Source organism: Hylobates moloch, unplaced genomic scaffold (assembly GCF_009828535.3).
Source record: "Hylobates moloch isolate HMO894 unplaced genomic scaffold, HMol_V3 SCAFFOLD_24, whole genome shotgun sequence".
Classification (NCBI taxonomy): domain Eukaryota; kingdom Metazoa; phylum Chordata; class Mammalia; order Primates; family Hylobatidae; genus Hylobates; species Hylobates moloch.
In genome coordinates, this window is record NW_026652299.1 from 30,300,416 (window position 1) to 30,321,358 (window position 20,943).

Here is a 20,943-nt window from a genome sequence, read left to right on the forward strand (position 1 = left end):
TGGTTTGTGTTTTCTTCCACCAGATAAACCATTCAAAAGTAGGGTAAGAAGTCATGGCTCTGTCAAACAAATATCCACATTCAGGAAGCAAGAATGGGCCAAGGGACTTGAGGCTGTAAATGAGAGGATAGTGATGGACCAGACAATATGAGCTGGGAAAGGAGAGAGGAGAGGACACAAAGGAGTTAAGAGCTCTGAGCAGATGGTGAGATTAACCCTTACACTAAGTACTGGAGGAGTCCAGGCATTAGAGGAAGGGAATTAGAAAGGGAAGAGATTGTAGTCAGAAAACAAAATTGCTACAGTTGCAATTACGGAGGGTTTGCAATTATTAGTACTAACAGATACTGAAGTCTGATATTGATTCCATGATGCACTGATCAATTATGACTGACAGCTTGAAAAACAGTTAGATGGAGGTGCTGAAGTGGGTGGGAGGTGCATGGATATGGAGACATTCTTGTGTGGCTCTCATGGGACCTAAGATGTGAATAAGGAGGGGCTTCCCAGCACAGATCTGTAACAGGAGCATTCTAGGTGCAGAGAATAGCAGGAATAAAGTCTCCAAAGCAGGAGTGAGCTGGCACATTAGGGGAGCATAAAGTAGGTCAGTAGTGGTTGGAGCTTAGTGGGTTAGGGCAAGTGTGGAATGAAATGAGACCAAAGAGGTACAGGGGAATATGATATAGTTTCTTGCAGACCATGTCAAAGAATTTGGATTTTATTCTAAGTGCACTGGAGAATCATTAAACACTTTAAGTAGTGGCATCTGGTTTATAGTGTAAATGGTTATTTTGACTACTGTGTAGGGAATGGATGGATGTGGGAGAATGAGGAGGTGAGGTTTGGAATCTGGGAGACAAGTTCAGATGTGTTGTAGTTGTTCAAGTGAGAGCTGGTGATGGACTGCCTTGCGGCATGGTGCAGACCTGGAAAGAAGTGCAAAGACACACAATGTATTTAGTAGAGACCAGAGGGCTGTTGACGACTTGGTGTGGGGCATGTGTATAGGGGTTCTGGTTAGGAAAATGAAACAAAAGAAACAAGTATGGCTCCTAGAATTTTAACCTGAGCAGCCAGCACAGAGGGGTGCCATTATGTGAGGTGGTAAAACCTAAAAAGGGAGCTGTTTGGTGAGGACAATCTGGTTAGCAGAAACTGAAAGATGCATAGGAAGCTGAGTCTAGGATTGACATGAACTGATGTGGAACAGAAAGGAATCGACATGGAGAAGAGCCTGCTCTTTCAAAGTGAAATGGTAAAGCAAGAAACTAGCAATGCCATCGTAAAGGGAGAATGAGAGTGAACTCTTATCCCTCAGTGGTGGTCCAGAGTCTGGATCAGTCATCCCTTTGATGATGTGAGGGCCATAGTGCTTTGTGTCTTTCCCTTTAGATCTTACATGTACATTGTGGCACCCAGGCTTAAATATCACTTTGTGTCACAGGTATGTTTGTTGCTCCTAATTGAATCCCTCTTTACAGAAACAGGTAAAATTTCCTTGGCATTCCTTGCCAGTGTGGTCTCTTTCTTTACCATTTCATTCCAAGTTCCCATTCCTTTTGTGGGGTCACAGTTTCCCTACTTTTCAAAATGATGAGATTGGTTGTGCAAATGGCTGCTAAGGTTCTCATCAGCTCCACTGTCCTACAGTTCTACAGCTTCAGGTGTGGAGAGATCCAGCTACATCACTCTGTTTACATCATAGCTAATAGTATATCAATTTTTGTTTTCCAAACTAAGTTCTATCTTGTGTCTGTAAAACTTCTTCCCAGACAAACTCTTTCTGATTACTTCCACGCATTTTTTTTAACTTTTATTTTAGATTCAGGGTACATGTTGAGGTTTGTTACACAGTTAAACTCATGTCACAGAGGTTTGTTGTACAGATTATTTTGTCACCCAGGTAGTAAGCCTAGTATCCAATAGTTGTTTTCCTGATCCTCTCCCTCCTCCTAACCTCCATCTTCACATAGGCCCTGGCATCTTTTGTTCCCCTCTTTGTGTCCATGAGTGCTCATCATTTAGCTCCTACTTACAAGTGAGAACATGAGGTATTTGGTTTTCTGCTCCTGCATTTGTTTTCTAGGGATAATGGCTTCCAGCTCCATCCCTGTTACCACAAAAGACATGATCTCATTCTTTGTTGTGACTGCATAGTATTTCATGGTGTCTATATACCGTATTTACTTTATCCAACCTGTCATTGATGGGCATTTGTGATGATTCCATGTCTTTGCTATTGCGAATAGAACTGCAGTGAACTTTTGTGTGGATGTACCTCAACGCTTATAATTGCTTATTGATTTTGAATTCACAAAACATGTATTCTGTAGCACTGATCAAAGTTTCTCCCTTTCCCTCTGCTTATACGTCCATTCCTCTATCCATCCACTCATCCTTCTATGCTGACACACATCTCTTTTGAGGTAGCATGACATAGTGGAAGGGGCATATACTTTATATACATCTGTACTCCTCGGTTCAAATCCCATTTCATTATGAATATTCTCATTAGAGTTTTACTTGTGGAGTTTTTATACCTTTGTAAAATTCCACTTTTTAATCTGAGGATTTAATGAAAAACCTCTTTAGTACCAGGTTAGGTGCCTATTACAGAGTAGGCACATCAGATCAGCCAGTGTGACTGTTGCTTTTGTCTCCTTCAACTAGATTATAAGGTCTTTGAAGATAGAACTGTAGCATTATAGCCATTTGTTTCTCTAGTGTCTTACACCAGCAGGCATTGAATAAATGTTAGTTTATAATTTGGGTGAAGTGTTGATAATATTCTCCACAATGGCTCTTTTATTCAACAAATGTCTTCTGCAGATTTAAGATAGCATGTCCCATGTTATTCTCTGTAGACACAAAGATGAATAAGCAACAATTCCTCCTAGGGGAGCTTAGATTCAAGAGGATGAGAAAGACAAAAGAGTCTTGATAAATTGAGATTTGTATTAAACGTGACCAGAGTGGCAATATGGTGAAAAGAAAGATGTTATTAGTCTTTGGGGCAAGTGGGGACCTGGGTCACATGGACTGGGTGTTAAATAATGAGGAGGAGCTTGCCAGACATATTAGGAGGCAGGTAGGTGTTTTCAGCTAGTGGAAAACAGAAACAAAATAAAACAAAAACATATCAATGTGCAAAGGCAAGGAAAACTATTTGGAGGGATACTGAGTGTTCAGGTGCGTGACTAAGATATAACAATACATACATAATAAAGTCGGAAAGGTAAGAAAGGACATTGAATGTCATGGTAAGAAGTTGGAATTTCTCATATAGAATTAGAAAGCCTTGGGCTTTTGCTTTTTTTTTTTCTGACAGAGTTTTGCTCTTGTTGACCAAGCTGAAGTGCAATGGCACGATCTTGGCTCACTGCAACTTCCACCCCCTAGGTTCAAGCAATTCTCCTGTCTCAGCCTTCCAAGTAGCTGAGATTATAGGCACGTGCCACCACGCTCGGCTAATTTTTATATTTTCAGTAGAGGCAGGGTTTCGCAATGTTGTTCAGGCTCGAACTCCTGACCTCAAGTGATCCGCCCACCTCAGCCTCCCAAAGTGCTGGGATTGCAGGCATGAGCCACTGTGCCCAGACACCTTGGGGTTTTTTAGGCACTAGAGTCATATGGCCAAATATGTGTTATAATATTCATATTAATAAAAGTGTGGAAAACAGATTAGAGTAGGAAGAGTAGAATGGTGAGAAAAGGTAAAACAGAAAAATTATGTTCTTGTACAACCAAAGTACGAGAGTCTTTACCCTAAGTCCCAGCTCAAGATATTGAATTAGATATTTCAACTGTTTAATTTAATTAATGTAATTTTATTTTATTTTTCAAAATGTTTATTTTCATAGGTTTTTGGGGAACAGTTGGTATTTGGTTACATGAATAAGTTCTTTAGTGGTGATTTCTGAGATTTTGGTGCACCCATCACCCAAGCAGTGTACACTGAACCCAATTTATAGTCTTTTATCCCTCACCCCCCTTTCACCCTTACCCTTGAGTCCCCTGTATCGTTGAGTCCATTGTATCGTTCTTATGCCTTTGCATCCTCATAGCTTAGCTCCCACTTATGAGTGAGAACTTACAGTGTTTGGTTTTCCATTGCTGAGTTACTTCACTTAGAATAAGAGTCTCCAGTTCCATCCACGTTGCTGCGAATGCCATTTATTTGTTCCTTCTTATGGCTGAGTAATAGTCCATGGTGAGTGTGTGTGTGTGTGTGTGTGTGTGTAAAAAAATAAAGAAATTGTGGTGTGTGTGTTTGTGTGTGTGTGTATATATACATATGTGTGTGTATATATACATATGTATGTGTATATATACAATTTATCTACTAGTTGATAAAGAATATATACCCATACACATGCGCACATACCACAATTTCTTAATCTACTAGTTGATTGATGGGCATTTGGGCTGGTTCCATATTTTTGCAATTGCAAATGTCACTGCTATAAACATGCATGTGCAAGTATCTTTCTTGTATAATGACTTACTTTCCTGTGTAGATACCCAGTAGTGGGATTGCTGGATCAAATTGTAGTTCTACTTTTAGTTCTTTAAGGAATCTCCATACAGTTTTCTACAATGGTTGTACCAGTTTACATTCCCACCAGCAGTGTAGAAGTTTTCCCTTTTCACTGCATCCATGCCACCATCTATTATTTTTTGATTTTTTGATTATGGCCATTCTTGCAGGAGTAAGGTAATATGGCAATGTGGTTTTGACTTGCATTTCCCTGATCATTAGTGATGTTGAGCATTTTATTTGGACTTTTAGACCCCGAGTTCCTGGTCCATCTTCCCCCTGTCATGTGTAGCTGAATTTCAAGTAGGATAGAAATAATAATAAAATGTCTTGCTACAAGGTACTGGGTAATCCTTGGCTGAGTATTAGATCTGCTTTGAAATAGGTCCAACATATCCTACTTCAGGGGGAGTGTAGTATCTCTTCCATGCGAGGTTCTTTCCTGAAGCCAGTTATGCCTACTCAGATGTATACAGAGTCTAACATTGATCATCTTAAAGCCTGGCCAAATATCCATGGCAAGCTTGTCAGATCTGACCTCTGGATACTTAGAGCATGAGGTCCTGGGGGTCAGACCTGCAGGGAGGCACTGGTTTCCGGGCTATGGCTCATGGGGCTCACATGTGTGATACAAAAAGCTGTCCTGGGGATCTGTGACCAAATCCCAGTAGGCTGAGCTCTCTCTGAAGGGGCAAATGGTTTCCACTGTACTCCTTGGAGACCAAGGTATTGTGTTGGCCAAATGAAGTTGTGGGGTGGAGACGGGGTGACGAGGAAGAGACAGTGAGCCTCCCCATAAGCACCCCTCCCACTTCAACTGGTGCAGCTCTACATTTTTTACTTTTCTGTACTAGCCTTCACTGTCTGCATCATTTGAATACAGTGTTGCAATTGGAAACAAATTTGAAAACTACTGGACTCAGCATATAAGGCAATCTCAGATGCATGCAAAAGAGATGGAACCCTAAACACAGGCAACAGTCAGCAGATTCCAGGCAGTTGGTGGGAGCCCAAACCTGAGTAAATTTTCTGAGATGTTACAGCCTCAGATGCAGGTGAGAAAGAGGCTAAACCAGTGCAGAGACTGCTCAACTCCAACAGGACCACCAGGTTCTAGCAAGTTTCTTTGGCATGCCACCCTTGGGATTTTCGAGATACATATACACCCAAATCAGGCCAGGCATGGGGGCTCATGCCTGTAATCCCAGCACTTTGGAGGCCAAGGCAGGTGGATCAGCTGAGGTCAGGGTTTCAAGGCCAGCCTGACCAACATGGTGAAACCCTGTCTCTACTAAAAAAGAGAAAAAAAAATGAATAGTTAGCTGGGCACAGTGGCAAGCGCCTGCAATCAGGAGGCTGAGGCAGGAGAAGTGCTTGAACCTGGGAGGCAGAGGTTGCAGTGAGCTGAGATCGCACCACTGTACTCCAGCCTGGGCAACAAGAGTGAGAATTCATTAAAAAAAAAAAAAAAAAAAAACCACAAAAACAAAAACATATACACCCAACTCAAGGATAACACACTCTAGGTGAGACAGTGTGTAAGAACGAGTCAAGTGAATTGGTCTCTGCACTTAATGAAAATAAGTACTACGAGAGTTGTACTGTTCCAGAGAAATTATTTTTTAGATATTAAAAATTTCAACAGCCCTTGATGCTAAAAACTCAATAAATTAGGTATTGATGGGACGTATCTCAAAATAATAAAAGCTATTTATGACAGATCCACAGCCAATATCATACTGAATGGGCAAAAACTGGAAGCATTCCCTTTGAAAATTGGCACAAGACAGGGATGCCTTCTCTCACCACTCCTATTCAACAGTGTTGGAAGTTCTGGCCAGGGCAATCAGGCAGGAGAAAGAAATAAAGGGTATTCAATTAGGAAGAGTAAGTCAAATTGTCCCTGTTTGCAGATGACATGATTGTATATCTAGAACACCCCATCATCTCAGCCCAAAATCTCCTTAAGCTGATAAGAAAATTCAGCAAAGTCTCAGTATACAAAATCAGTGTGCAAAAATCACAAGCATTCTTATATACCAATAACAGACAAACAGAGAGCCAAATCATGAGTTAACTCCCATCCACAATTGCTTCAAAGAGAATAAAATACCTAGGAATCCAACTTATAAGGGATGTGAAGGATCTCTTCAAGGAGAACAAGCCACTGCTCAACGAAATAAGAGGACACAAACAAATGGAAGAATATTCCATTCTCATGAATAGGAAGAATCAATATCGTGAAAATCAAGTTAAATAATGGGTTATACTTAGAGTAATGGGTTATAAGTTAGTATTTGCAAGCCTCATGGAAACATCGAGTCAAAAAGCATACAATGGATACAGAAAAAATAAAAAGAAACTAAATCATATCACCAGAGAAAACTTCAAATAAACAATCTAACAACGCATTTTAAAGATGCAGAAATGTAAGAGCAAATCAAAGCCAAAATTAGTAGAAGAAATAATAAAAACTGGCTAGCCATACGTAGAAAGCTGAAACTGATCTCTTTCTTACACCTTATACAAAAATTAATTCAAGATGAATTAAAGACATAAATGTTAGACCTAAAACCATAAAAACCTGAGAAGAAAATCGAGGCAATACCATTCAGGACATAGGCACAGGCAAGAACTTCATGTCTAAAACACCAAAAGCAATGGCAACAAAAGCCAAAATTGACAAATGGGATCTAATTAAACTCAAGAGCTTCTGCACAGCAAAAGAAACTACCATCAGAGTGAACAGGCAACCTACAGAATGGAAGAAAATGTTTGCAATCTACTCATCTGACAAAGGGCTAATATCTAGAATCTACAACTAACTCAAACAAATTTACAAGAAAAAAACAAACAACCCCATCAACAAGTGGGCGAAGGATATGAACAGACACTTCTCAAAAGAAGACATTTATGCAGCCAAAAGACACATGGAAAAATGCTCATCATCACTGGCCATCAGAGAAATGCAAATCAAAACCACAATGAGATACCATCTCATACCAGTTAGAATGGCGATCATTAAAAAGTCAGGAAACAACAGGTGCTGGAGAGGATGTGGAGAAATAGGAACACTTTTACACTGTTGGTGGGATTGTAAACTAGTTCAACCATTGTGGAAGTCAGTGTGGCGATTCCTCAGGGATCTAGAACTAGAAATACCATTTGACCCAGCCATCCCATTACTGGGTATATACCCAAAGGATTATAAATCATGCTGCTATAAAGACACATGCACAGGTATGTTTATTGCAGCACTATTCACAATAGCAAAGACTTAGAACCAACCCAAATGTCCAACAATGATAGACTGGATTAAGAAAATGTGGCACATATACACCATGGAATACTATGCAGCCATAAAAAAGGATGAGTTCATGTCCTTTGTAGGGACATGGATGAAGCTGGAAACCATCATTCTCAGCAAACTATCACAAGGACAAAAAAACAAACACTGCATGTTCTCACTCACAGGTGGGAATTGAACAATGAGAACACTCGGACACAAGAAGGGGAACATCATACACCGGAGCCTGTCGTGGGGAGGGGGGAACAGGGAGGGATAGCATTAGGAGATATACCTAACGTAAATGACGAGTTAATGGGTGCAGCACACCAACATGGCCCATGTATACATATGTAACAAACCTACACGTTGTGCACATGTATCCTAGAACTTAAAGTATAATTAAAAAAATAAAAATAAAAATTTCTAAGTCCCACCAAATTATTCTATTATTTCCTCCCTCTCTCCCTCTCTCCCTTCCTTCTTTCCTTCCTTCCTTCCTTCCTTTCTTCCTTCCTTCCTTCCTTCTCTCCTTTCTTTCTCCCTTTCTTCTGTTGTTTCTTTCTTTCTTTTCCCTTCTTTCCAAATTTACTGGGTACTTACCTTGGGCCAGGCACTAGAAACCCAAGAACGAATGAGATATGTCCTGGCTCCCAAGGAGTTTATTGATTTGTACGAGTTAGGCAAGTAAGTAGACAACGCAACACAGTACATGTTAGAATAAAGGAGACGGTAGGGCCTATTGGATCAGTTATGGGCAGTTTACAGAGGCCAGGGAGGGCTTCTTAGGAGAGGGAAACTTATGATGAATTCTGAAGTATGGGAGAGTCGACCTAATGAGAAGGGCATTCTGGGCAATGGTGATCACCATGGGCTGTTGTGGCCCTTGGAAACTCATGCTCTTTGGAACTGGCTGGATTTAGTTTTTAAATCTGACCTCATCATTTACTGAAAACAGGAAAAGTTATTTACTTCCCGGCAGCTCTGTTTTTTTTCAGCAGTAAAATGAAGAAAATTAAAGAGAAAAAGCATTCTAGATGAAAGTGGAATGTTGGGTAGGCACTCAATCATGATGGAATACCTGTGCTAAGCCAAGGAGCGTAACGATGTCTAGTAAGTGAAAAGGGATCTTATCCGGGTGTGATAAACCATCGGCTCTTTTAAGAGGATTCCTTATCATGTGTTTAAGTACTTTTTTAAATATAGATTTTTCAATTTGTTAGAAAAACAGCATTTATAATATCTGTTGTTTATTTCTAAAAACGATGATGCTGGTCAGACATGGTGGATCACGTCTGTAGTCTTAGCACTTTGGGAGGCTGAGACGGGCGGATCACCTGAGGTCAGGAGTTCAAGAGCAGCCTCGCCAAGATGGTGAAACTGCAAGTCTACTAAAAATACAAAAATAAATAAATAAATAAATAGCTGGGTGTAGTGGTGCAAGCCTGTAATCCCAGCTACTTGAGAAGCTGAGACAGGAGAATTACTTGAACCCAGGAGACGGAGGTTGCAGTGAGCCGAGATCGTGCCACTGCACTCCAGCCAGGGTGACAGAGTGAGACTCCATCTCAAAAATAAATAAATAAATAAATAAATATAAAAATAATGATGATGATTTTGCCTGAATACGGGGAAGAAGAAGAAGAAGCAGCAGCAGCTAGATCTAACTTGAGTGCTCCAACATTGATAGGACCTTTAAAACTTTTCGAAAGTAGTTGCTAGTGACAAAAGTTTATTCCTTTTAATAAAGATTTATTCCAGAAGCAACTATGGCTCAAATTAGTTTTATTTTTATTTATTTTATTCTATTATTATTAGTTTTTGAAACAGAATCTTGCTCTATCTCCCAGGCTGGAGTGCAGCAGTGCAATCTCCACTCACTGCAACCTTTACCTCCCAGGTTCAAGCAATTCTCCTGCCTCAGTCTCCTGAGTAGCTGGGATTACAGGCATGCACCACCATGCCCAGCTAATTTTTGTATTTTTTGTAGAGACGGGGTTTCACCATGTTGGCCAGGCTGGTCTCGAACTCCTGACCTCAGGTGATCCGCCTGCTTTGGCCTCCCAAAGTGCTGGGATTACAGGCGTGAGCCAGCACACGTAGCCCACTTTTATTTTTAAACTAAGTTTTATTTTAAGCTAAGGCTCAAATCTGTTTTATTGTTAATTTCCACATTGTGAAAATCTTATCTCTGTTTATATGAACAAAAAATGATGTGTGTCCTTTATGGTGCAGCAATGTTAATATATAAACAACAAGAAAATGATACCAAATAGAAAATAAATGCATTACAGAGTGTCAGAGAAATTGCATCACATTCATGGCCAGAACATACAATTCATTCTTTGCTTTATTAGACTTAGGGACAGCACCTTCCCTCTGTCCATTCACTGTCCGTGGAATGATAAACTTGCAATGTCTATCATTGCTGTCAACCTAATGAAAGGGGATGGGGACAGAAAACTCCAGAGGAAATGGAAGCTCACAGATGAAGCAAGCCGAGGGGGTAGAGGAAGGCCTGAGAATAGCGGGAATAACTCTGCGCCCAGGATTCTCCAGAGACAAGCAGACATGGCAATGCCAGGCAAGAAGCTGATGGTGATCTGAACAACTGGAGTGCACAGCTGGAGAGGTGGAAATGTCTCTTAGCTCCCTAACAAAGCCACTGAAGAAGATGCTCAGGGAGGTGATTAATGATCCCCAAGCTCTGACCCACATGCCTTCCAGAAGTCAGCCTTTCATGGGGTCAAACTTACTTTGAAAAGTCATGGAGTGTGTTTGCTTCCCCAAGAGTTGTGTGAAATGAGTTAGTGGGAGGTTTCAGAACATCATATTCGTGGGTGGAGGGATACTTTAAGAGGCATTGACTGCATCAAAGCTCCTAAGAAGGCGAGTGAAGTATTTGAATGGCTTTGGAAGAACTAGCTGAGATGTTTTTTTTTGTATCACGAACTTGGATATTGGGGGAAGCTTCAGAATAATTTAGCAGATAGGATCTCTGCTGAGATTACTAGGTCCTAAGAGGAATGGTGGCAAGAGGGATGCCAGCAAACATGTATAAAATGAAAGTGTTTTCAAAAATGGAAAAATATGTAAAGAATATGTGTGTGAATATGAATACCAGAACAGTGAGATGTTAAGAGAGTTCAACAGCCTTAAGGAATGTGGGGGTTGATCACTATGCCTGGCACGTAATTATCACACACTGGTTTATTTTATGAGGTTGAATTAAATGTTAAGACACACAGATTCTTAGAAAAGTGTGGAAGAGCACACTGCCCAGCAGCCCACCAGTGCATGAGAAGGCCCTTTCCCTGCCATGGGCAGGAGGGATACCTTGCCCATGACCTGCATAGTGACCCGCCCCCCACCAGCTCCTGTCTGCACAAAATATGCTGCTGTTGGGAGCAGCCATTACTTTTTAAGCAGTAAAATAACAAAAATAATAATATCCGGAAATCTGCAGTGGTCAGAACCACAGAAAGAGAATGAACCAGGAAAACCAGGACCAGGTATAGAAAGCTTCTCCTTCTGGCCTCAGAAGTGTTAGGCAATGGCCTCATAGCTCCAAACTACATTTTTCTATTCTTCATTATATTGTTTCACATGCATGTATTCTGAAATTCCATGAGTAGCAACTTATATTTGAAATGGTCCCTGCCCTCTCCCCGCAAAAGTATTCAAATACTTGGGTGAGGACTGGGGATCACTCAGGGACATGGCAGTTACTCACAACCCTCTTGCCTTACTGGGTTGGCAGCCTGGGAAAGATGGGCAGGCTGAGAGAGTTCAGGGAGTTTTTCTTTGGGACAGGGGAATATGAGAAACTTTGAGGGGATGAGAAAGAGTTACTTTAGTTGTTCTTAGCTCAAATTTGAGCAGATACTCCTTTCCCCCCAATGGCCATCAGCTTATGACATTGCTCCTCAATTCCAATTATTTTCCATTCCCACATATGTCCAAGGGAAGAGCTCCTGCCATTTTGTGTGTGGGACTCCATTGACTCCAGACCGGATGACCCCTACAGACAGAAAAGGACAGCAAGCAGCATGCAGTTGGGCTGCTTGGCTCAACTCTCACAGCCAGTGACACTGGGGAAAGAATCAAATGAGGAAAAGTGCCTGTCACCATGTCTGAGATAAAGTAGCGGCTCAACAACTTATTACCCCATGGCAATTTTTAAATATAGAGTGTCTTTCAAACATTTTTTTAAATTTTATTTTTAATTGACATATAATACTTGTATATATTTATATGGTACATAGAGATGTTTTGATACATATATGTATAGTGATCAGGTAGGGTAGTTAGCACATCCATTATCTCACACATTTATCATTTGTTTGTTTTAGGAACATTCAGTATTCTCCTTCTAGCTACCTGAAACAACATACAATATACTTTTGTTAACCCTAGTCATCCTACAGTGCTATAGAACACTAGAACTTATTCCTCCTATCTAGCTGTAATTTTGTTTCCCTTAACAAATGTCTCCCAAGTGGCCATTTTGCATTGTGAGCTAATATTCTCTCTCTCTCTCTCTGTCTCTCTGTCTCTCTCTCTCTCTCTCTCACACACACACACACACACAATTGATACACTTCTATTTTTAATATGTCTCCTGGGAGCCTCATATATCTAAATTCTGTTTCATTTTGTAAGAAATGCTGACTGAGACCCAGTAAATTGATTTCCTAACCAACAAGGAATAGCTAACAGCTGTTTGAAAAATGCAGTCCTAATAAAATTTGAATGTTCCAATGGGCTGTAAAGGGTTAAGAGGGTTAAAGGACCTTAAAGGGTTAAAGTGAGGCACTGTGCCCTAATCTGGCCACAATCCCATCGTGGGCATTATATATCAACGGGTGATAACAGGACTGAGTTCTCTTTCCAGTCCTTAGATATAAAAAGGAGACAGCAATTAGGAAGAAAGAGAGGAATAGGAAGTGGTAGGAATTGAAGAGAAAGTAGAAAAGATCTTAACTCTACCTTATTAAAGTTTCATGATCCAATTACAAAATAGATGTTTTATTTTCTAAACTGGCATTTTGGTTTGTGATAACACCACCCACACACACACACACACACACTCTCTCTCTCTCTCTCTCTCTCTAATTTTGCAGCTCTCTTCAGAATTTTCTTTAGGGACCCTGATAAACATACATAATATATTTTTAAAAATTGAATAATGGAAAGATTAAGACCTGGGGCCCTAATAATCAATTAAAAGACAATCTGATCATGTCTTTGCATTTTATAGGTGCTGCTTTAAATTCTAATTTCTAATATTTTTCTTTCAAGGAAGCTTACAGGTTCGCTATCACCTAAACAAGGAAGAAACCCATGTATTCACCATTGATGCAGATAACTTTGCTAACAGAAGGATGCACCACTTGAAGATTAACCGAGAGGGAAGAGAGCTTACCATTCAGGTACCTTCCTTACTTTCTCCTGCCTCAGGCAATGTGCCTTGGCTACTCTGTCAAACTTTTCTAAGCTTCTACCCCATGCCAGTGTAGTGCCTAGTGCTGGAAACATAGTTACAAATCACACTTGCCCCCAGACTTGGAAGAACTAGGATAGTGGTTCTCAAGATGTGCTTCCCATGTCCCACCAGTATCAGCATCACTTGGGACCCTGTTAGAAATGCAGATTCTTGGGCCAAGTGTGGTGGCTCACGCCTGTAATCCCAGCACTTTGGGAGGCTGAGGCAGGCAGATCAAGAAGTCAGGAGTTCAAGACCAGCCTGGCCAAAATAGTGAAACCCCATCTCTACTAAAAATACAAAAATTAGCCAGGTGTGGTGGCACACACTTGTAGTCCCAGGTACTCAGGAGGCTGAGGCAGGAGAATTGCTTAAACCTGAAAGGCAGAGGTTGCAGTGAGCAGAAATCATGCCACTGAGCTCCAGCCTGGGAGACAGAGCAAGACTTCATTAAAAAAAAATGAAAAGAAAAAAAGAAATACAGATTCTTGGCTAGGTGCAGTGGCTCATGCCTGTAATCCCAACACTTTAGGAGGCCGAGGCAGGTGGATCACAAGGTCAGGAGTTCGAGACCAGCCTGGCCAACATGGCAAAACCCCGTCAATCCTAAAAATACAAAAATTAGCCAGGCGTGGTGGCACACACCTGTAATCCCAGCTACTGGGGAGGCTGAGGTAGGAGAATCGCTTGAAACTGGGAAGCGGAGGTTGCAGTGAGCAGAGATCCCACCACTGCACTCCAGCCTGGGAGACAGAGTGACTCCATCTCAAAAAACAAACAAACCAACAAAAATAAATGCAGATTCTTGGGTTCCACAGCAGATCTATTACATTGGAGGCTATGGAAGGGGGAAAGCAGCAGGTGATACTAATGTCTGCTCAGGTTTGCCAACCCCTGGGCTACATTAAAGTGAGGAAGACGCATGGGCAAAGAGGAAATCATAATAGGCTGTGGGAAGGCCTGTGGCAGAAGCAGGCACAAGTGATACTGAAGAGGGTGCTGATCCCACCTGGGCATCAGTAATAACTTCCTGGAGGAAGTTAGGAGTAAGCTGAGTCTTGAAGATGAGTAGGAGTTGGCCACATGGAGGAGGAGAGTGCTCAGGAAGAGGGTCCGTGTGAGCGCAGGCTAAAGCTGTCTGAAAGCATGTTGTGGGGGAGGCACCCCATGAGATCTCAGTGGGCTCGATATAAAGGGCCAGCAGCAGATGATGGCAGAGCCCAACAGAGAATAGACAGAGTCCAGATCATCCCCTTTAAAATCATGACCCTCAGCAAGCCCTTGCATCTGCCCATAAATCACTCCATGTTTTTTAATCTGTCTGTTCTCCCGTTCTCCTGGTTGACCATTTTACACTCTCTCCTCTTTGCTTACACTGCTAACAATTGCCAGTTTGTCTTAACTCTCAGCGGATGACTTTGCTTTCTTATTTCTTGTAAGAATTTACACTCTTACATTCAGAAGAGAATATCCGCACATTCTCAAGAGCACATTACCTACCTACCACATGTGTGTTTGCACTCTCTCTCCCTCCTGAATAGTTCATGGTTCTAGCTAAGGCCTGACCTTACTACCTGTGGGCCAGATCTGATATCCTACTGAAGAAAATCACTCTAGCATTCTCTTTCCTCCCTCCCTTTCATCATTTATTCCAGCTCTACTGAATGGCTCCCCAAAGCCTAAACAAATAATTATTACATGCATTAAGAACTAATATACAAAGACAACAATAGCTAAACAAGCAAACAAGCCAGCATATCTCTGGGTAAAGAGAGGAAACCTTTCTTTTATCTGACTTCTTATAGTGTTCCATTCTCTTTGTCATTTTCTTGCCCGAATTTTTGGAAATGTTGTTTATATGCTTGTTCTTCAAATTTTCCCTACCTTTTTCTTACACCCATACTGAAAAGGTTTTGTCTCTGTGCTTCAGCAAAACTGTACTTCTCAAGGCATCAATGTGCTTACCTTGCAAAATCCAGTTGTCATGTCTCAGTGTTATCTTTCCTTGTCCTCTCATTGGCAACTGACATAGGGATTCCTTCCTATTCTTGCAACTTGACCTAAGTCTTTATTGCTTGCAGGATACAACTATCACATGTTGATCCTTCTGCCTGTGTTAGTTGCTCTCTCTTGTCTCTTTTGTTGGTTTCCCATCATCTCTCAAAACTCTACCCATCAGAACGCCCAAGGACTCCAACTTCTGCTTTTGATCTATACTCACTCCATACTCATCTCATTCCATCTCACATCTTTAAATTTCATGTATATGCCAATGAATCAGTCCTGAATGTGTATCTAACACTAATCCTGTCCCTGGATTCCAGACCTTATACCAACTAGCCACTGGGCATATCTATATGAATGTCTGTTAGGCATCGGAATATTTAAGTTAATAGTTAACATTGACTTAATAGGGTCGGGCGCGGTGGCTCATGCCTGTAATCCCAGCACTTTGGGAGGCCGAGGCGGGCAGATCACGAGGTCAGGAGATTGAGACCATCCTGGTTAACATGGTGAAACCCCGCCTCTACTAAAATTACAAAAAATTAGCCAGGCATAGTGGCGGGCGCCTGTAGTCCCAGCTACTCAGGAGGCTGAGGCAGGAGAATGGCGTGAACCTGGGAGGTGGAGGTTGCAGTGAGCCGAGATTGCACCACTGCACTCCAGCCTGGATGACAGAGCCAGACTCTGTCTCAAAAAAAAAAAAAAATGGACTTATTAGGTAGTTCTCCTGAAACAATGACCTCATCCCCTACAAGCACATCCCAGTTAGTGGCAGATTAATTTTTCAAGTTCACAGTCTCAAAATTGTGGTATTCTCCTTTTATCTCTCTTTCTCTTACATGCAGCATCTCCTGGATCAACAGCATCTACCTTTCCCGAAGCCACCCTGTCCTTTGCTTGGATTATCACTGTTTACAGTTGCCTTTTGATTGACATCTCCCTGCTCTTCTTTAGGTTCCCCAGTTGTCTATCCTCAACACAGCAGTCAGAGTGATCCTGGTGAAGGAATAGTCAGATCCTGGCATTCTTCTGTCCAAACACTGTCAATGGTTTCCTTTCTTGTCCAGAGAAAAAGTCAAAGGTCTTCCAGTGGCTTATAAGATCTCCATGATCTGACATCCCTGCTCCCTTTCTGGTTGCTTCTCTAACCCTATCTAATTATATGCCCTCTGGAACTCTAGTTGTGCCACTCTGGCCTCCTTGCTGTTTGCAGAGCCCTTGGACTTACTGCTTTGCCTAGAATGCTATTCTTTATATATACGCATGTCCAGTTCTTGTACTTCCTTCTGGACTCAAATGATTCAAAAGGTCATTCTCATTGAGGCCATCTCTGATCAGCTTATTTAATAGAGCAACCTATTTCCTTGACTTCAACCCTACACTCTCCCTTGTCCTTGTCTGCATTATTTTTTTCTCTCAGCACTTAACTTCCAATGCAATGTATTTACTTATCAAATTTTCTGTCCTATCTCCCTCCTCTAGAATGTAAGTTGCCTGAGAACAGAGGAGGTTCATTCTGAGCAGATGTGCCAAAGGAAAGTCATGGCAGGGGAGATGGGAGGACAATGTATGAGTCCCTAGTGGGTTGCACTCAAGCTGTGCAAAGTCAGGCACATGGCCAATGTGATCTTAGTCTCCTCTTCTTACAGGTGAACTGTAAAATAATGAGGATTCTTTGCAGGAATAGAACCATATGCATAGTCAGAGTAGAGCCTGGAAGAAACCAGCAGGATATGGCTAGCCTGAAAAAGTGAGAATGAATGGGGAGGGCTGCCTAGAAATGGGAAGGGGACTGAACAGATGGGGCTGGAATTAGCAATGGGGGAAGTAAGGAGGCATCTCTAAAGGATGGTCATAGAAATAAAGTCCTATTAAAGTCCCAGTTGTGGCTTTTGCTCACCCCTGCAAGATGGGATTATCAACCGTCCATGTTGGTTGCAACTAACTGTTCAGCTACTCTCTCCTCCCCAGGACCACATGTTTTGTCAAACTGCAATCCTTGCCCAGGAAAAGCTCTCTGCCCACACCTAAATGAGACCAGGTCAGAATTATGGAAGAATGGGGGCAGTGGTGGCCCTAAGGACAAACTGAGAGACAGGGGGAGAAATGGAAAATGAGTTCCTGCCTCCTATTAATGTTAATCTTGCACAGCAAGTTCCTGAGCAGGTTTCATTTGTTCGCTTGTTTGCAGCAAAGAATTTGGTGAGAAAATCTCTGTGGGGAGATAAATACCTATAAAATGCTGTATACAATTTCCCAGGGAGAAGACTTTTGTGAAAGCCCTTATTTCACAAAGAAGAAAGAAAGGGGTATTTTATGTGCATTGTGGGCAAATTAGCGAGACCTGTCTAATCTCTCCTGAAAGAAAATCTCAGAGGGGAGTCTGCTCTCTGTGTGCATTTTTTCAAGCTATTTCCAGATGGGATCGTTTTATGCTTCTTACCTGCAGACCTCTGCTGATGTGCCTTTGTTTTCTGTTTTCCTGCAGATGGACCAGCAACTTCGACTCAGTTATAACTTCTCTCCAGAAGTAGAGTTCAGGGTTATAAGGTCACTCACCTTGGGCAAAGTCACAGGTATGTTGTTCTAGTTCATACCTTTCCAGTGGGCTTTATTAAAATAAATGAATACATAATTTTCATTAGGGTGTTTAAGGATTCAAGTCTGGAGCCTTTTGCTCCCATAATATCTGAGATCTGAAACCAAGATTTCTTATTCAGAAAATGCCAAGATGTATCTGTGGCAGAAATAGGCACTGCATTTCTATCTATAAAAATTTGCAAGAGGTGAAATACTAAAGTAATTTAGCAGAATACTTAAATTTTTACTTAATTTTAAAATGTATTTTTAAGTTTTACTTAATTTTAACTTAAATGTATGAGTGCATAAATTAAGGATTTGAACAACTCAATAGTTCATCAAAAATTTTAAAGGCATTGTAATTTCCTACTATAATAGTGAATCTTTTTTTTTCTATTGGAAGTTCTGTCAATTTTCACTTTATAGATGATGAGAGTATTCATTACATGCATGCAAGATGGAAATTTTTTATCTACTTGATGAAGTGAACATTTTATTACACTTAAGTGATCTTTTTAAACTTTAGTAATGTCTTTTTGTGCTTAAATTTATCTTGCCTATTATTAATATGCCTATTACAACTTTGCTTAACTTAGTGTTTGCCTGGCCTCTTTTCTCATTCTTTTTCTTTCAATTTTTCCTTTTCTTTCAGCTTTGTAGGTGATCTTGTGAAGAACATACTGTTAGATTTTATTTTTTATACCCAATCTGTCCATCCTTTTTTTTTTATAATGGCAAATGTAGGTCCTTTTACCTTGTGGGGCTACTTGTACAGTTGGATTTTGTTTCTGCTACCCTATTTCTTATATATCCAACTTTTCCTGTGATTCTATCGTATTCTTTCTGTCTCTCTCTATCACAGTACAGTGCAGAAAACATTAATAACTCAATGCATGGTAAGCAGAAATACAGTTAACATGTAAGTTAGTTGCTTACAAAATTGTTGTAGTACTTACAGTGTGGGTTCTTTTTGGGGTCTTTTGGAATGACTTCCTCGTGCCCCATACTGTATGCAAATTCACATGTAGAAGGAGGAGGTATCTGATAAATGGCTGTAGAGAAGGCATCACGGGCCCCTGCTTTTGCTTGCCAGTAGAAAGAGCTGAAAAGGCATAAAAATGATTCCTGCTACAGCCCTCAAGCTTCATAGAAGGTTTCTAATTTCCAGATGTCACGTTGATCCAGAAACCTAGCTGCAGTAGGGTCAAAAAAATGTCCATTTTAGTTCCCCAAATAGCCGTTGGAAGAACCAATCAACACTGATCCCTGATTGAGTTTAATTTATTTCTGATTCCATTCACCCTCCTAATAATAATCATTTTTATATTTTTTAGATACTGCTTATTTTTGATTTATTAATATAGACACTAGTTTATATATTCCTCATTTCTTCCTTTATCTCAGACTTTTCTATCTTCTGCCAGGCTTTATTTTCTTCTTTTTAACTAAACTCTTTTGAATTATTTTCTGTTTAAGGTTCCCTTCATTATGTGTATATACATATATAGAGATATATATTTTTCTTTTCATGAACAAAAGGTTTTTATTTTACCTTTAATCTTGGAAGATAATTTTGCTAGATCTTCAATGCAATATTGAAGAACATTTTCCCTCAGATGTTGAGAAATCAGTCAGAGTTGTGATGGAGCCAGTGGCACTGGCCTTTAAGCGCCAGGTATACACGTCTCTCCCCAGCTCTGCATCCTTCAATGGTTGCAGGATGCCAGCTTGAAATCAGCTGTAGTAGGAGGGTTTACAGTGTGGATATCAGAAACGCTAAAAGCCAGGACTTTCCCTACTTCTTCCTACTGAAGAGCCAGTTTCAAAGACTCACTGGCACATCAGTGTCCTCTTGTTTTCTGGCTTCCCTGGTTGCTACCAAGAAGTCTGCTGACCATCTGTCCTGCTTTTGAAGGTGCTCTGACCACCTCTGTGCCTACCACCTACAAGTTGATTTAAAGTCATCCCTTTTTCTTTGATATTTTGCAGTTTTGTCATCAGGTGTCTGCTTGTAGATTTCTTTTTAAAGTATCTTACTTGATATTTTTATGTTTCCTGTTCACTGTGTCATATGTATCTACGTATCCAATTCCTATTTATTATTCATATGTATCCGTTCATCAGTTCTTGAAAATTCTCAACATGTCAAATCTTAGTTCCTTCTATTCTATTTACTCAATTCTTTTAGATATAAATTATATGAACTTAGACTTGCTAATTCTATCATCATATTTCTTACCCTCTTTTTATAGCTTTCATTCTTTGATATAACATCTTGCATTCTGGGCAATTCATTTGGCTTTAGCATCACATTCACTAGTCCTCTCCTTATTTAGGCCTAATCCCTTTCAATGAATCATTTCTTATTGATTTTATCTTTCATTTCTAAAAATAATATTTTGTTCTTTTTGAAGCATGGCTATTAATAAAGATAATTTGTTGTCTCGGTTCTTTTGTTTGTTTCCATCTTTTTATGTATTTAGGCATTTCATTAATAGTTATTGAACATTTTGTCTCTGATAATTCCAACATCTGAAGTCTGTGAGGGTCCCAGTCTGTTACTAGCTGTCTTCTAAATTTTTCCTGTGGTAGCTTGTTTCCTTATGCTGTGTGTGTGTGTGTGTGTGTGTGTGTGTGTGTGTGCATGTGTGTTTGTTCATATTGATTACAGTTAATTTGTGACAACTCTAAGGATCAAAAATTAAGACACTTTCCTCAAAATAAGACTTTTTTTAAACTTCTGTCAAGTGCCAGGAGGTACTACCAATTTAGGACAATTTTAATTTCTCACTTTTTTTTTTTCTGAACAGAGAAGAAATATAAATTTGAGCTCCATATCTCAATGAGATCAGTCTTCTGGTTGAAGTCTTAGCAGAAATGTTGTTACTATTAATATCATTAACCAAATTAAAACACCCTTGGAAAGAGGGAAAATTTGGGCTTACGGACCACAAAGCCCAGACCTTTTTCATGGCCCCTGCTCTGTGTAATGGAAGTTCCAATAATATCCTCTTGTTAAAAATGAAAAAAAAATCCTCATTAAATCTT

At 40.4% G+C, this 20,943-nt stretch overlaps 1 protein-coding gene across 1 annotated transcript in view; it reads left to right on the forward strand.

Annotated features, from left to right (window-relative positions):
• The window catches only part of CNTNAP5 (contactin associated protein family member 5), an 879,440-nt gene that overhangs the window by 808,782 nt on the left and 49,715 nt on the right, over nucleotides 1-20,943 (forward strand). The window contains exons 20-21 of the mRNA XM_032145556.2: nucleotides 13,128-13,258; nucleotides 17,804-17,891. Coding sequence (XP_032001447.1) covers nucleotides 13,128-13,258; nucleotides 17,804-17,891 — 219 coding nt within the window. The remainder of the gene's footprint in view (nucleotides 1-13,127; nucleotides 13,259-17,803; nucleotides 17,892-20,943) is intronic.